This window comes from Pseudoliparis swirei, chromosome 1, assembly GCF_029220125.1.
Source record: "Pseudoliparis swirei isolate HS2019 ecotype Mariana Trench chromosome 1, NWPU_hadal_v1, whole genome shotgun sequence".
Classification (NCBI taxonomy): domain Eukaryota; kingdom Metazoa; phylum Chordata; class Actinopteri; order Perciformes; family Liparidae; genus Pseudoliparis; species Pseudoliparis swirei.
The window spans coordinates 3,704,223-3,720,669 of record NC_079388.1 but is presented as its reverse complement, the minus strand read 5'-3'; the positions used below and the strand labels follow the sequence as shown (position 1 = coordinate 3,720,669).

Sequence of the window (16,447 nt, the reverse complement as noted above, 5' to 3'; positions counted from 1 at the left end):
CACTTGCTTCCGTGAACGTTACATTCTGCAAAGGATTATCAAAAGAAGGCAAAAATTGTACCTTGTTCATCGTGCGGCCATTTCTACCGTCTAATGGTTACGCCGTCTGTCCAATAGGAGATGCCACGAATATTAACATTTCTTCAATTCATGGATTAACTTCTTTGTCTCTAAAATGTCCGAAAATATAATTTTTTTTAAATGGCGTCAAAATGGCGTCTCAAGATGTTTAATTTTGTTGGACCCACAGTCCAAAACTCAGAGATATTTAGTTTACTATCATATATGCCAATGAAAAGCAGCACATCCACACATCGGAGCTGAAATCAGTGAAAAAGCCTGAAGACAAATGATCCAACTGTTCCCATTTTATTGTTCTGTTGCTTCCCTCATTGATTAATCTGCTAATCTTCTGATGTTGATGCGACGCCATTAATCCAGGTGGAAGAGGCTTGAAGATGGAGGTGTGGACCGAGACACCAAAAAGAAGCCTGTCTGAGATTATGAGCTACGACGAGAACACGACTGGATACTCGACGGAGTGGATCGACTCCTTGCCTCATGTCTTTTTGAATGAACTCGATTACTTCAGCTCACGATCCAGAGGCTTCTTGGTCCCACCGGTCAGCGCCAACTACACGGTGTACCTGAACTGTGATGACAAATGTGAACTCTACCTCAGCAACTCCAGCCGCCCAGAAGACAAGGTGAAGCACGCCTGCTGTTATCATCGCAAGAACACCTGCTATTCATCTTAATGGGTTGTGATGAACTCCTCATATCTCTCCTTTAACTTTAGGTTAGAATTGCATACCAGCCAACTAATGCCAAAGACTTCAAACAAATGGCATCGCAGAGGTCTGTAGTGCTGGAGCTGAAGCAAGGACAACCGTGAGTACATGATCCTAATGGCTCTTATTGCCTCTTTAAAAAACACATCCATTCATTAGTTTATAGCACTTTGTATTTCATCATTTAAAAACACATTTTCCTGTAGTTACTACATAGAACTTCTGCATCAAGACTATACCTCTGTTGCGAGTTTCAACGTCGCCTTGTTCCGAGGGGAGAGTTCTTTCACAAAAGACCAGACGGAAGATGCGGTCAATGAGTTCCAGGATATCATGGCTAGTTATGACGTGTTCGATGAGGAACAGGTACGTAGTGGCTCACCTGTAGCTTCTGTTAAACACGGCACGACCCAGATTATCTTCTCAGCTCCCCTTTAAAGGAACGGTTCCATGTTTCCTTCCTTACAGGAGAAGATCGACACCACTCTCAGTCGTATGAAGCTACCGTTAGCTTAGCTTAGCATAATGACTGCAAATAGAGGGGAAAGTTAGCTGGCTCTATCAGAGGAAGTCACCGCTCCTGGTCAAGAAATAATGCATCGCTCTGCTTTGTATAGATGAAATATGTATACATATTTAAGTTTAACAGAGGGACGGTGCAGCCAACTGTTTCATAACGCACGCCACAGCATATGTCTTCACAAAATAAAACTAAACTAAACACCAATCCCCATACAACGAAAACCAACAAAATGTATATAACTCGCTCTCCCTTCCCAAGAACCTCGACAATACAACAAATACAACCACCACAACAAATATAACAAATGCACTCACACCACACCCTCGAACACACACACCAACCACACCCCCGTTGCAGGCCCGAGTCGCTGCTGGAGATCGGAGTGGCCTGAAACGGTCTGTCCACACAAGCCTAAACAAAAGGGGCAGTGAAATGTTTGTGAGTACTCACAATGTGTTGGGAAAGGGAAGTGAATAGTGGGAGGGATTGTCTGACGGGATAAGAAACAGCAGGTCTGTAGCAGCAGCCTCGGGAAACAGCTCAGCTTATATATATAGATATATATATATACACATGTATGTTCTTTAAAGTCCCCTCCTGCAGGATTTGTTAAAAGTTCTTTTGAAGTGAATATAACCGGTTGAAGCAAGGTGGGTATAACAAAGATTCTCTCTTCTATACCTTACATGTGCTCCCTCTCGCTGTGACCCAGGTGGTGACCTTTGACTCCTGGCCAAGCCACGTCGCTGCAGTCAAAGAGGTCCAGGAGGTGACCGTCAGGAGCGGCTGTGCCAGCCATCTTTGCGGGAGCACCTTCCTGAGCCTGGGCTATGGAGACGCCAAGACAGGTAATGCGTTGTACAATTGATTCTTTTTTTTAAATAATCATTTGTTGCATTTGTATCGAGCACTTTAAAACCCTTAAAATATCGCAAAACCGCCCCTACTCTATTCTTACCAACCGTAACCAATCATTCTCCTCATGCCAACCCTACCAACGATGGCAACAAGTACTAGCCAATCAGAGACAGAGTAGGGCGGGTGATGCAGATTTGTGATTGCACACGACTGCTTACATCGCATACCCTCAACCCGCTCTGATCTAACAAATCCACATGTATGTTGCAGACATAATGTTTGTTCACAAGCTTCGTCTTTTTTTCCATTTTCTAGGACCGATTCCAGTGAAGGCCTCGGCCGATGTGGTGGAGGCCTCCCTGAACAGCCTTTGGACCATCAAACCCGACTCGGTCACGGTCACCAAACAAGACGACAGCCGAGGATCGAACTACCGGGTCACGTTTGATTCTGACAGAGGTACGAAGAGACGGAAAAGTGGTCGTTACATTCATTTATTTGTGTTGCCAACCGTAATCCTATAAACTATTATTTCTTTGCCTGCAGGGGATTTCAAACTTCTATACGGGGAAGTGTTTGGCTCCGACACCAACGTCACCGTTGCCGAGATAACGAAGGGGATAAGCGACATGAAGACCTTCACTCTGCTGTGGGGGGGAATCCCCACCAAGCCCCTCGCCTTCAACGCAACGGAGTCTGAGGTCTGTCGGCATCTACAAGCCTCTTCACTCTTTCAGATGATGACTCAATAAGATCTCATTTCATTTCTTAAACAGTTTGTTAAAAGTAGATCCTCATCTTGGACCGAGGGTGTTGCCCGTACTGTGTAGAATCAATATTCACTGCCGGCTCGTGAACAGGTGCGGTCGTCTCTGGAGGACATGATGAAAGCCGAGTGTCCCGCGGAGGTCCTGACCAACGGGACTGATGTGAAGTACTTCAATGACTTTGAATTTGACAACGCCCAGGTCAGTGGGGACAGATAAACAAAAACTAATTTGGAGAAATGTGGCGATCATTTGCACGTTGAGTTCACGCCTTGGAAATGCCAACGAATAAAAGCGTTTCCTGTTGGAGCAAAAAATACTTTTTGACACGCGCTTCTTTAAGTTCTTTGAGTTGACTCAAAGTGGTTCGAGTTATGGAGAGATTTGGAGTTTGAGGTTCTCACAGTGTTCTGCTTTCTTGTTCAGTTCGACAGCGCTGAGAAAGGGACTCCGATGAAAAACACTGCTTTCTGTGGCATGTGGTCGCTGAAGAACGCAGAGGTCCTCTTCAAGTCCACTTACACCAACGTGTCTGGTGACAGCTACGGATCCATCTCGTTGGACAAGTATCCCGCGGTAAGTCACGCCACTGCTTCATTGAAGGTCCAGACGGTTAGAATTCACACTGTGAATGAACAATGGATGCAACTTGTTTCCTCTTCTTCCCCTTTGCAGCTTTGCTTTGCATACAAGGGGATGTTGAAGAATGAAGTCGGAATGAAGTTCACTTACCAAGTCAGCCAAGGCCAGACCCAGAAAGAGACCGCAAAGATCAGCACCCTCTTCACCAAGGGCCTCAAGTCAGTAAATGGCACTTTTCATTTCTCGACTACATGTGCAAACTTCTCAGCAAAGCCGCAGCTTCTAAATGCGGTTGTCTTGCGGCAGATGGAGTTACAAATGCATGGACCTAGAGAGCTCCCTGCAGACGGACTACGTCGGAAGCGATTACGCTCTGCAGGAGTTTTACCTCTACAAAGACGGGGGAGATTTCTACGTGGATGCCGTTCACATCGGGAAGCATCCGACTGCAAGCGGTACGGGGCTCGATCGTAGTTCTGATTTGGACCTGCAATCCGATTGTATTCCGAATTTCTTTTCTTTGCCTTCAATATGTTCCCGTGTGTTGTTGTTTTCTTCCAGGCGTTTCCCTCAGGAGGAGGCCTCCACCCTTTGAGAGCCAAGGAGGGTCCTTCGCGGAGATCGTTGTCGCCAAAGACATGTCGGCCGCCCCACGGATCAGCTACGAGATCAAAGCCAGGCCAGTCGAATGCGCCTTCGGTTTCCCGCTTCTCGAAGTTGGCTTCCTGCAGGTAACCAATATGTTGAATTTATCTAACAGTGTCACGCTTAAGAGTCATTCTTCACCTGCGTATTCCTTCGTTTGGCAGCGGTGTAGACTGCAGGAAAACACAGATATACATCCATAGCTCAAGATACAAACAATTGCACTATAAACAACGAGTTCTTGATCTTCCGCCACAGAGTGACCCAATGACATCAAGGATACAACTTCCATCCAGCACCTAATGTCAAAGTCTCTTTTAATCCTCCCTTCTTCCCTCTCCACTTCCGTAGATGTCCAACAGCAGCGAGGATGCGGCTGAGTTCTGGGGCGGAGGGGCCACCGTCAACGTCACTCGCCCTCACAGAGCCACCGCTCCTCTGAGCGGCACCTTCGACGTGGAGAGCTACGGAGGCCGAGCTGAAGGTATAAAAAAAGCGTGAGAGTAAAGAATTGTAGATACGTAGCTTTTGCAGGTTGTTAACACAGCCGGTGCTCGTTCTCAGGTCTGTCGGTGGACATCAGCACGGAGGACCTGAAGTACGCTCTACAGGGAATCGCGGGGATGGGCGAGGTCAGCGTCAGAAGCTTGGGAAGCTGCAGAGCTCCCAGGTGGAGGGTCGAGTGGCTCACCAATCCCGGAGACCAGCCTCTGATCCAGGTCACACTCTTCTTTGGTCATTTTGGTGGCAGCAGCAGTACTGTAGCCACAGCAGCAGTACTAGTACTCGTCGTAGGACAGTATCTACTCGTGCCGAATGTCTTCAGGTCCAAGGAAACAGCCGTCCGGAGTCCTGAACGGGGGATTTATTCTCATTGCAGGTGGTCGGCTCGTCGCTCGTGGGCCAAAACGCAGCTGTTTATGCGAAGGAGAAGAAGAAGGGAGGCCTGTTGACGCGAAGCCTGACAGGAGATTACTTCCGTGTCTGGGAAGACAAACCACAGGTACAGCCGAGATTCAAGAAGCCTCCGGCACATCTGGTTTTGGGTTTCAGTACCATCTGTCTGTCCAATGTGTGTTTTGGTCACTGTTGGTTCAGTGTGTTGCGTCTCGCCATAGTTTCTGCAGAGCGAGTTCTGTCGGTAGCGTTGCACTAAGCGGCTGCATCTGTACACGAGGTGCCTCCAGGCAGGACAGACCCAAATGGTTGCTTTGTACCGAAGAGACTGACGGCTAAAGACCTCTATTGTTCTATTGTATGGCTGCAGCAGTTGGTTTGTGGTTGGTAGGGACATCTTTGTCTTTTTCTGATGTCATTTGGGGATTTTCCATGTCTGCAGGTGGAGGTTTTCATCAACGACATTATCTCAAAGTCTTCTGGCGACTGTGGATACGAATGGTCCGAGGACAAAACTCCAATTATGACTGGAATCAGCCCATCTGAAGGTGTCCTTTCTATGAAATGTTATTGAGTTATTATTATTGCTTATTGATTGATTTTTAAGCCTTAATTAATATATCTAAATGGTGTTCATTTAAATAATGTATTGTTAAATTATGTATTATTATTTTACATGTAAAATATTCAATACCAGTATCCGATATAATATCCAGATTGATTGAATGTTCAGCTTCTGGGTACGTGTGAGGTGGTATCTGTAATGAAATATCGCGGACTCAGGATCCAACGGCCTCGGGACTCTTCTGACCGTCACTGGCACCGGCTTCAGGAGTGAAAACGCCTCCGTCTTCGTGGGAAAGACCCGGTGCCTTGTTGAGCAGATCACCGGTAAGTGGAAGAAGATTTCAGAAGAGAGAAGGCTGTATCGGCTGTTTATGATCGAATGGGAGGAGTTAAACCACACGTTGGCTATTTCAGCAACCACTCAGGTGTGCAGACTCGGCGCCGCCAGCGCGGGTACTTACCCCGTGTCGGTGAGCTTCCCCTCCCTGGGGAATTCCGGGGGCGACGTCTTCCTCTTCACCTACCAGCTCGTCGTTTCCTCTTTCGCTCCGCTCTCCGGAAGCGTGGCAGGTGAGACTTCACTCAAACCTGTCTGTGTTTTTATTCATCGGGGACATCTAAAGCAAAATCCCTGCCTCTGGAACCATTATCCGTTATACTTGTTTCCCCCTCAGGAGGCACTGTGCTGACGGTGACGGGTTTCGGCTTCGGCGAGAACGCGGCGGTTACCGTTGGCGGTGACGAGTGCGCCGTGGTTGATGCCAGCTACACTGAGCTGAGATGCAGGACGCCACCAGTAAGGATCCCGGCTGTTTATTCTGGAGACACATTGTCCCACTGAGCGTTTACCAGACACACAAGTACTGTTGCCGTTGTTGGCGCTGTCCGTGCCGTGAGCACCGTTAGCTTCTAGCCGCCATAATGAGAGCTGTGTTGAATCAATCCATTAAGCATAAATATGCTCTGAATTTATAATTTAGCGCCTTTAAAGGTAGAGACGAGCCATGAAAACAGACTCAGTAATATCCTTTAGCTTGGATAGCATAAGCTAGTATTATCCACTATGCGCTGCCGGTCATACAAGTACAGTAATGCTTTAACAACAAAGCTCTATTGAACATCACATTTTAAAGTGAAGGGTCCAAACTGTTTATTATGGAGACACATTGTCACACTGAGCGTTTACCAGACACGCTTATATGTCGGCATATGTAAGTACTGTTGCCGTTGTTGGCACTGTTAGCACCTAGCCGCCATGATGAGAACCATGTGGAATCAATCCGTGAAGTTTAATTATGCTCTGAATTTGTTGTTTCGCGCCTTTAAAGAGACGAGCCATAAAAACAGACTCTGTGATATCCTTTAAATTGGATTGCATAAGCTAGTACTATCCATCATGTGCTGACAAGTCTAAAAACTGTAATGCTTTAACAACAAAGCTCTATTGAACACGCATTACATTTTAAAGTGAAGGTTTTTTTCAATGTATTTATTAATTTGTGCAACTTATTTATCATGACAGGCTAATAGATTGCAAAGAGCCTGAGCTCTGAATAAGGCACTTATTTCTGAGTAAATGAATGCTCATATTACGTATTCCAGGGGACTGCAGGACCACAGAGCGTCACCGTGACGGTGGGAAACACGAGTCAGACCGCCGGCAGCTCCTTCACCTTCGATGACAAGCTCACGGCGCGGATCTCAGGCCTGAGTCCCCGCACCACCACTGTGATCGGTGAGTTCGGGAGGCCTTTATGAACCGTATTCATTGCATTGAGTCTCCTTTCAGCGAGGGGCATTGTTCCGAAGAGTTAATACGACGGGCAATGGGCGAGGATTTTGTTTTGTCCTCGTCAATTTTAGTACCATCTCGTGAAAGAAGCAGCCCTTTGATCGTGAAAAGACAAATATTCTATGTGCGGTCATTGTGTTCCAATGCCGCCGCGCCTTATACCTTATCTTTGTCCACTAAACAAATAGTTATGTAAAGGCACTGTATCAAAAGGAATGAGTGAAGACAATATGTGTTGGACTACTTTTTGTAATTGTCGGGAACATTATGAAATCAGGCGATATACAACAGGCTGATAGTCAACATCGGGGCTCTTTCTATGACATCATGTCTCAGTCTGATTACCTTCGCATTGAAAATGCGGAAGGTTATGTTTTGATCGCCGTGTATTTATTTATTTATTTATTTATTTGTATGCATGTTCCTCGCATAACAAAAACAGTTTTAAACCGAATCGCATGAAATTTGGTGTGTTGATTGGTTATTATCCGGGGACCATTTGATTAGATTTTGGGATCAATCGGGTCAAGGTCAAGGTCATGGAAAGGTCAAAATCTTCTTTTTACCATAGCACGGTCAATTTCTATCCAATTGGCATGCAACTAATTCCAAAATGTTCATAATTCAATGCCCAATCTTGTGATATGCAAAGGTATGCGCTCTACCGAGTGCCCATTCTAGTTATATCTGTGTCTGAAGGGATCAGGGACGGCACGATACTCGAGTTGACGTGTGAATCCACCGTGAACTCTCACAGCCTTTTGTCATCCCCGACACCTTGTTAGTTTGGCTCTTTTGTGCCCTGCAATGTGGACTTGCAGGTTCTCTCTCTGTTTTTGAGCTTTGTACTCACGAAACCCTGACGATCTGAGCCTGAGAGAGTATTATGTCTTCCCATACAGCAAACAATACAGAAGGTGTTGCAGCGGCGCTAACCGGGGGACAAGTGCTCATTATCTCGGCACTTGAGTGACAGGAGCTCATCGTTTCTTCATTTTCCTTTTTTCTCTCGATGCCTCGTGCACAGGACGAGAGGTTCTCACCGTCCAGGGCTCGAACCTGGGAGGCCGGGACGACGACGGCGGCGTGTTCGTGGGCGGGAAGGAGTGCGAGACGGTGCAGTGGGCGGCGGCCACCGTCACCTGCCGTCTCCCCGTGCTGCCGCCCGGCACGCACAAGGTGGACGTACGGCTCGGGGACAGTGGCAACCCCCAGATAAGGTAGAGCGGACGTGAGCGACGCCGTCACTCGGGCAGCAGCTCGCCCGTCACGGACATTTGTGGAGTTGTGAATATTATTTCTAGCAGAAAGGCGTGAAGAGAGCGTTTTGTTTCACATCGCTTTAGGGCACAGACTAGATCTGTGGATAAGGAGTTCTAGCTCCAAAAACATTACAACCCTGATTTTCAAACATACACAAACCAAAAAAATGTAGTTAATGTAAATGAGTTTATGGAAAGCAGTTATTAGGATTAAATAATAGGTAACTAAGCCCATTTGATGTCATCGAGGATAAAGGAAGGGGGGGGGGGGACTGCTGCCCCATGGACAATGGATTGGGAAATATGTTCTAGATGACAGTGAGATTAGCCGGTGGCGTGTTCTCATATCGCATCATCTGTTTTTACAAGCGAGAACGCTACAATAGAACGCAAAATATTGTTAACAAATCTTCTTTCGGCTCACGAAATTCACACAGTTAATCTTCCCTCTTCCAAAATGTCGTCCCATGCGCCGCCTGCTCAGCACGTGACGACGCGTGAGAGCGTGGTTGTAGATTTGATCGCCTGCTCTGACCGGAAGAATGTGATGATGTCACACCTTTCAACAAGCGTGAGGAATGAAAGCACACAATGTGAATTCATTATTTGTGATTTGATGTCACATACACGACGGTATTGATTAACTCTGTACCGCAGTGCATTGTGGGATATTAATGCCGGCGTATTGTCCGATGTTAGCATATTGCGACATTTCATGTTTCCTTCATGTCCTCTTAGTTTCGTCATTGGAACTCAAGCACAGACACAGATTGATTTGAGTATTGAGATTATTCTAATAGGAGACAGATTACGTTCACAACTTCATACTGAGGTTTTTAAACGTACAAAAAAATGTCACATGCTGCTTAAGATCACTAAATAGCATGTTAGTATGGAGAGCGCGCTCGGCTTTATAGTCTGTTTGACTCTAAATGACCATAATGTACTAAATTAACTTCATGCTCTGATGAAGAAAAGGAGATTGAGACATAAACTCATGTTTAAAATGTTTACTGAGGGAATACATCAAGAGAAGTAGAGTCATTATATAGACTTCTATACAACCAGAGGAGCCCCCTGGTGGTCAGGAGAGAGAATACAGCTTTAAGACATGAAGCATAGACTTCTATACAACCAGAGGAGTCGCCCCCTGATGGTCAGGAGAGAAAATGCAGCTTTAAGACATGAAGCATAGACTTCTATACAACCAGAGGAGTCGCCCCCTGGTGGTCAGGAGAGAGAATGCAGCTTTAACACATGAAGCTTCGACTTCTATACAACCAGAGGAGCCCCCTGGTGGTCAGGAGAGATAATGCAGCTTTAAGACATGAAGCATAGACTTCTATACAACCAGAGGAGTCGCCCCCTGGTGGTCAGGAGAGAGAATGCAGCTTTAAGACATGAAGCATAGACTTCTATACAACCAGAGGAGTTGCCCCTGGTGGTCAGGAGAGAGAATGCAGCTTTAAGACACTTCAACATTGGCTTCACTCTTCAGACTCAGGGTGCATCCCCAGTCTTTTAATTCACATCTGGATCAGTCGGCTTTAACAGCTGGAGAGGCATATGACCGTGTCTGAACACATGATCAGTGTCATACAAGTGTTTCCTGTATAATGTTTTCAGTTGATTTAAAACTACTAATTATTGCAATAAAGAAACAGTAATCATCCATGGACTAAAAGTAATAAAGACAGTTATCATCCCTGTTCTTATACTAATAAAGTTCATGCTGACCTCAGGTGACGAGTTAAAGGCCGGTGATACCGCTATGGGAGGTAAACCCTCTTGTCCCTCTTCTTTATTCACATGTGCTTTCAGCTGTTTTTCCTGTTTTTGTTTCATAGCGACGGTGTGAAGGCCACCATCGAGTACATCCTGGAGGTCTACAGCGTTTCCCCGCAGCTCGGCTCCTTGATGGGCGGAACCATGCTGACTGTGGCCGGCTCCGGTTTCAGCAACAATGCCTCGGACAACAAAATCTCCATCGGTAAGAAAGTCGAGACGATTTCAAACAGACTTACCTACCACGGCAATAATCCCCCCGCCAGCAACCATTCAACAACACGGTCGACAACACGATCCCATCCGAGGAACCGGATATGTGATGCTCACGGCGATGTGAGCACGTGGGAATGTGGGAAAGCGGCACGATAATGGGACCGCCCTCGGGTCTCCTACTCGTTTTTTTAACTCTTTATTTATTCATTACTTTTCAGTCTCACTGAAGAAAAAAGGAACGCGACAAAAAATTGTAAATGACCAAAATACATTGTTTTAATAAAAAATATAAATGTAATTAAATAAATTAACTACATTTAAATAAATTAAATAAATTAAATGAATTAAATAAATTAAAATAAATTAATTAAAAACAGACATTAGTAGAGCATATATAGTAAATTAATAGGGGCTCATCAATCCTTCTTTACAATTTGTCATCAATTCTTTTCAGGTCATTTGAGAACATTACACATCTGTTCCCTTGTATACCGTCCATGTTCCCCAGCGTTGTTCGTGGGTTCCTGCTTTGATCCTGAGGAAGAGAGAACATATTTCCATAGAGTATATTTCCTCTACAATGTCCAGCCACTGTCCCGGGCCTGGCGGGTCACTTTTCATCCAGTCTACATGTTCTCACACACGTCCTGTGTTTGGTTTTCCACGTCACAGGAGGAGCTGAGTGTGAAGTGACGGCGGCCTCGGACAACGAACTGCAGTGTGTGTTGCAGTCGGAGGAGAAGACCCTCACCGTCACCAACCAGGGATCCCACCGCAGTACGTTCACGGCGACCTTTCTGCAGGGGTCACATCCCATCTTAAAGTTGGCCCTATCAGAATGCAACAGGAAGAGGAAATGTACTCTACCGTTCAGAAGTTTGGGGTCACCCAGACAATGTCGTGTTTTCCATGAAAACTCACACTTTCATTCATCAAATAAATAGAAAATATAGTCAAAACATTGACAAGGTTATAAGTCATGATTCTTATTGTAAATATTAATGTAGTTCTTCTTGTGGCTCAAAGGAAGGCCAGTTTTATAGCTTCTCTCAGTAGCATAACTGTTTTCAGCTGCACTCACATAAAAAGGGTTTCCCAGGGTTTTCTACCCCTCCGCTAGTCTTCTAAGGCGATAACACAATGTACCACTAGAACACTGGAGATGGGCCTCTACACACCTCTGTAGAGACTTCATTAACACCAGAGAATAGTCATTTACACATTAACTATGTAGAGAGAGTATTTATGATTCATGAAATGTTATCTTCATGAAAAAACTGAGCTTTACTTTAAGAAATAAGGACATTTCTAAATGACCCCAAACCTTTGAACGGTCGTGTAAATGTTATGCGTTTCGAAAACCAGTTCCACCTCCATTTTTGCATAATTGTATATTTTCCCTTGAGAATAGTTTAGCGAGGTATCCTGATCACACGTTGCTCCACATGACTCCTTCTCGTGGGTGAACTCTGTGTGTGTGTGTGTGTGTGTGTGTGTGTGTGTGTGTGTGTGTGTGTGTGTGTGTGTGTGTGTGTGTGTGTGTGTGTTGCAGCGTATGGACTCGGCTATGCGTGGGATCCCAACTCGCTGACGGTGCTCGTCGGAGACACGGTGAAGTGGCGCTGGGAGGCCCCGGTGTTCCAGGGGACAGCCTACGGGGTCCTCAGTGTCTCCAGCCCGAGTGAGACCACCTACGACGGGGGGCCGCTCTACAGCGGGGACACCAACACCCCCAGAGGTAGAGCACACAGTCACCTCTTCTCCTCCTCCTCCTCCTCCTCCTTCTTCTTCTTCTTCTTCTTCTTCTTCTTCTTCTCCTACTCCTCCTTTTTCTTCCTCTTCTTCTGCTTCTTCTTCTCCTCCTCCTCCCTCTTCTACTTCTCCGACTCCTCCTCTTCCTCCTTCTTCTACTTCTTCTTCTCCTCCTCCTCCTCCACCTCCTTCTTTTTCTTATCCTCCTCTTCCTCCTTCTTCTACTTCTTCTTCTCCTCCTCCGCCTTCTTCTTCTTCTTTTTCTCATCCTCTTCCTTCTTCTACTTTTTCTGCTTCTTCTCCTCCCCCCTCCTCCTCCTCTTCCTCCTTCTTCTACTTCTTCTTCTTCTCCTCCACCTTCTTCTACTTATTCTCCTCCACCTCCTTCTTTTTCTTCTTCTTCTTCTTCTTCTTTTTCTTCTTGTTCTCCTCCTCCTTCTTCTTCTTCTCCTACTCCTCCTTTTTCTTCCTCTTCTTCTTCTGCTTCTCCTCCTCCCTCTTCTACTTCTCCTACTCCTCCTATTCCTCCTTCTTCTACTTCTTCTCCTCCCCCCTCCTCCTCCTTCTTCTTCTACTTCTTCTTCTCTCCTCCTTCTCCTCCACCTTCTTCTTCTTCTACTTCTTCTCCTTCTTTTTCTTCCTCTTCTTCTTTTTCTTCTTCTTCTTCTTCGTCGATTCATCAGATAAAAGTGAAAAATAAAATCTCCTTTTCAAGCCAGAACTATCCAAGGAGCTGAGAAAACAAACATCAGGACTCTGAACAGAGACATTATTCTCTGTTTCCTACCGTGGGAATACAGATGTCAATTAATGTATTGCTATTTCCATTCAAATAAATACACAATAGATACATTGAAACAACAAAAGAAAAGCTAGATGTGCAGCTTGGCTGAAGGGAGGCACAAACGCACGCCATGCATTGTTCAATGTCACATGCACGGCGCAGTGTTTTTGAACTCTTCCACCCCCCCTTCAACCTCAGGGTTCTTCGTCTACCGCTTCACGGCCCCCGGCGTGTATTACTACAGCAGCGGCTTCATCGACGGCGCCAACCTGAGGAGCCTGCAGGGCGTGGTGAAGGTGGAGGCCCGCGAGGAGAGGAGCAGCTTGGTCTCCGTCAGCGTGGGGGGGGTGGAGGCCCGACACGTGGCAGGAGGTAAACAAGAGAAGACTCAGTCAGCGAGCTGGGTCCTCCAGGACAATAATACTTCCTTAAGGATCTAATCTCATCTGACCGTTCACAAGTTTGGGGTCACCCAGACAATTTGGTGTTTTCCATGAAAACTCACACTTTTATTTATCAGATGAATTGCAGAATGAATATAAAATCTAGTCAAGACATTGAGGAGGTTATAAATAATGACTCTTATAGTAAATATTAATGTAGTTCTTCTTGTGGCTCAAAGGAAGGCCAGTTTTATAGCTTCTCTCAGCAGCATAACTGTTTTCAGCTGCGCTCACATAAATAGGGATTTAAGGGTTTTCTACCCCTCCGTTAGTCTTCTAAGGCGATAACACAATGTACCACTAGAACACTGGAGATGGGCCTCTACACACCTCAGGAGAGACTTCATTAAACACCAGAGAATAGTCATTTACACATTAACTATGTAGAGAGAGTATTTATGATTAATTTAATGTTATCTTCATTGAAGAAAACAGTGTTTTACTTTGAAGAATAAGGACATTTCTAAGTGACCCCAAACTTTTGAACGCTAGTGTATATTTGGACACATTGTGAAATCTAGGCACAGGTGTAGTTATTATTATTTGATGTATTCAAGAGGTTATAAATCAAGTCAGAGCAGCAAAATGTAGTTTATCTTTTGATATTTAAAGTCAGGAAACTCAATTCATAAAAGACAATGCATTGGATCAAACTCCGCCCCCCCTCCAGGTTCTCGTCGTGTCTCCAGAGCAGCGGCCCCGCGGTGCGTCGCCTCCCCGCTGTGCCCTCAGACCAACGTGACCTCGGCCGGCCTTTCCTTCAGCACCTCCGCCTGCTCCACCCCCACGGTCCGCTCCATCTCCCCCAACCAGGGCACGTACCACCAGGTCATCCACATCGAGGGCGCCGGCTTCGGCGACACCGCCTGCGCCAATGAGGTCAGCAGCGGAGCTTCTCTTTCTCTCCCCGCGGCCTCGAGTATCGATCCGCTTCCATCTGGAGTGTAAATGTCAAACTGTCCTGTAGGTGACGGTGGGAGCCGCGCGCTGCCAGGTGGTCAACAGCTCTGTCTCTGAGATCTTCTGCCGGCTCGGCGGCGACAGCCGGCTTCCCATCGCTGTCGCTCTGCCCGTCGCCGTGCGCGTCAACAACCTGGGCAGCGCCATCGTCGCCGTGCCGGACGAGCTCGGCCGCCGCTTCGCCGTCCTGCCGGTGGTCGACTCGGTCTCGCCTCCCGTCGGCAGCGCCAACGGCCTCACGCGGCTCCTCGTCCGCGGCTCCGGCTTCTCCGGCGGGGCGGTGACCGTGGCCGGCCGGCCGTGCGCCACCGTGTGGGCCAACTACACGCACGTCGCCTGCGACACCGCCGCCTCTCCGCCGCGGGCCGGCGACGCCGTCTACCACGCCGGCCGGCTGCAGAGCTCCTGCGGCTCCGGCTGCTCCTTCGAGTACTCGTCCTCCGTCGACGCCACGGTGTCCGGCGTCACCCCCGACAGCATCGGCGAACCGACCGCCGTCGCCGTCGCCGTCTCCGGCTCGGGGTTCGGCGTCAGCGTGGACGACGTGGTCGTCTTCGCCGGCGCCTCGGAGCTGGCCGTCACCGGCGTGACGGACGGCGAGGTCACCGTGAGCGTGAGTGCCCTGCCCGCCGGCGACCACCAGGTCAGCGTGATCGTGAGGAGTAAAGGCCTGGCGTCCGGCTCCGCCACCCTGAGCAGCCTCGCGCGAGCCGCACTCGACCCGGAGGCGGGCAGCCTGGCCGGAGGGACGCCGCTCGTCTTCGCCGGAAACGGCTTCGTGGCGGGGAACACCAGCGTGACGGTCGGCGGCTCGCCGTGCGAGATTCAGGAGGTGACGGCGAGCTCGCTGCGCTGCCTGACGGCGCCGCACCGCGCCGGGACGAGCGCCGTCCACATCCGGGTCTTCTCGGAGCGCTATCCCTCGCTCAACTTCACCTACTCCGCGGCACACACTCCCACCGTCAGCTCCATCAGCCCCGGCTCTGGTAACTACGGTCCTCTGCATCCTGTAACCATGGTAACACTGGTCGGGAGGAGAGTTTGTTTCCTTGTTTTTCGGATGCCGTTTGTTCCATTCCTTCATCGCCCTTATGAAAGGAGAATAGAAAACAAAACAAAGCCTCACACAATGTAATTACTGTCACCGTTCACACGGCAGTAAGAATTAAAAGCTCAAGTTTACCATGTTTATTCTATTCTATAGTAGACTCCACAGCGTAATCTTTAACTGCAGCGTAAGGGTTTAAGCAGCAATTATTTTGACTTGCGTGTGTTATTCTCAGTTGAAGGTTCGGAGAACTTCTGAAGCTTTCTGTCACAATGTCAGTAGAAACAATGAAGCCATCATAATTAAAGTCAAACACACATCAGTGGACCCGTCCGACAAAAGCATGCACGTGTGTGTTTCCCTTTGTGTTGACCAATGTCTGTGACTCAGTTTATTTTAATTATTTTAATTATTTTAATTATTTTATTTATTTATTTTATTTATGAAATGTACAATATTTTATTTATTTTATTGTTATTTCCCACAGGGCCGAGCGGCGCGACCGTCACGCTGACCGGCTCGGGATTCGGCGCCGACCCCCAGCTCGTCTCCGTCACCATAAACGACGTCGTCTGTGCCGTGTCCGCCACGTCCGACACGCAGGTCCAGTGCACCGCGGGAGACAACCCGGGCGGGGCCTACCCGGTCGCGCTGAACCACCAGGTCAAAGGTCACGCCCAGTCGGATGTCGAGTTCACGCACGAGCTGACTCTGAGCGGCGTGCGGCCCAGCCAGGGTATCCCACCACATCCCTTTTTGTTTTTTTTGTTTGCAT

General features: G+C 47.6%; 1 protein-coding gene across 1 annotated transcript in view; it reads left to right on the top strand.

Moving 5' to 3' along the window:
• The window catches only part of LOC130195914 (fibrocystin-L-like), a 62,541-nt gene that overhangs the window by 6,229 nt on the left and 39,865 nt on the right, over positions 1-16,447 (top strand). The window contains exons 13-39 of the mRNA XM_056417709.1: positions 442-707; positions 800-891; positions 998-1,157; positions 2,027-2,162; positions 2,488-2,631; positions 2,719-2,873; positions 3,033-3,140; positions 3,366-3,515; positions 3,615-3,739; positions 3,828-3,994; positions 4,083-4,252; positions 4,518-4,650; positions 4,731-4,885; positions 5,047-5,169; positions 5,506-5,611; positions 5,847-5,954; positions 6,045-6,200; positions 6,305-6,426; positions 7,233-7,365; positions 8,450-8,642; positions 10,532-10,674; positions 11,358-11,462; positions 12,238-12,423; positions 13,420-13,593; positions 14,335-14,543; positions 14,632-15,610; positions 16,160-16,408. Coding sequence (XP_056273684.1) covers positions 442-707; positions 800-891; positions 998-1,157; positions 2,027-2,162; positions 2,488-2,631; positions 2,719-2,873; positions 3,033-3,140; positions 3,366-3,515; positions 3,615-3,739; positions 3,828-3,994; positions 4,083-4,252; positions 4,518-4,650; positions 4,731-4,885; positions 5,047-5,169; positions 5,506-5,611; positions 5,847-5,954; positions 6,045-6,200; positions 6,305-6,426; positions 7,233-7,365; positions 8,450-8,642; positions 10,532-10,674; positions 11,358-11,462; positions 12,238-12,423; positions 13,420-13,593; positions 14,335-14,543; positions 14,632-15,610; positions 16,160-16,408 — 4,947 coding nt within the window. The remainder of the gene's footprint in view (positions 1-441; positions 708-799; positions 892-997; positions 1,158-2,026; positions 2,163-2,487; positions 2,632-2,718; positions 2,874-3,032; positions 3,141-3,365; positions 3,516-3,614; positions 3,740-3,827; positions 3,995-4,082; positions 4,253-4,517; positions 4,651-4,730; positions 4,886-5,046; positions 5,170-5,505; positions 5,612-5,846; positions 5,955-6,044; positions 6,201-6,304; positions 6,427-7,232; positions 7,366-8,449; positions 8,643-10,531; positions 10,675-11,357; positions 11,463-12,237; positions 12,424-13,419; positions 13,594-14,334; positions 14,544-14,631; positions 15,611-16,159; positions 16,409-16,447) is intronic.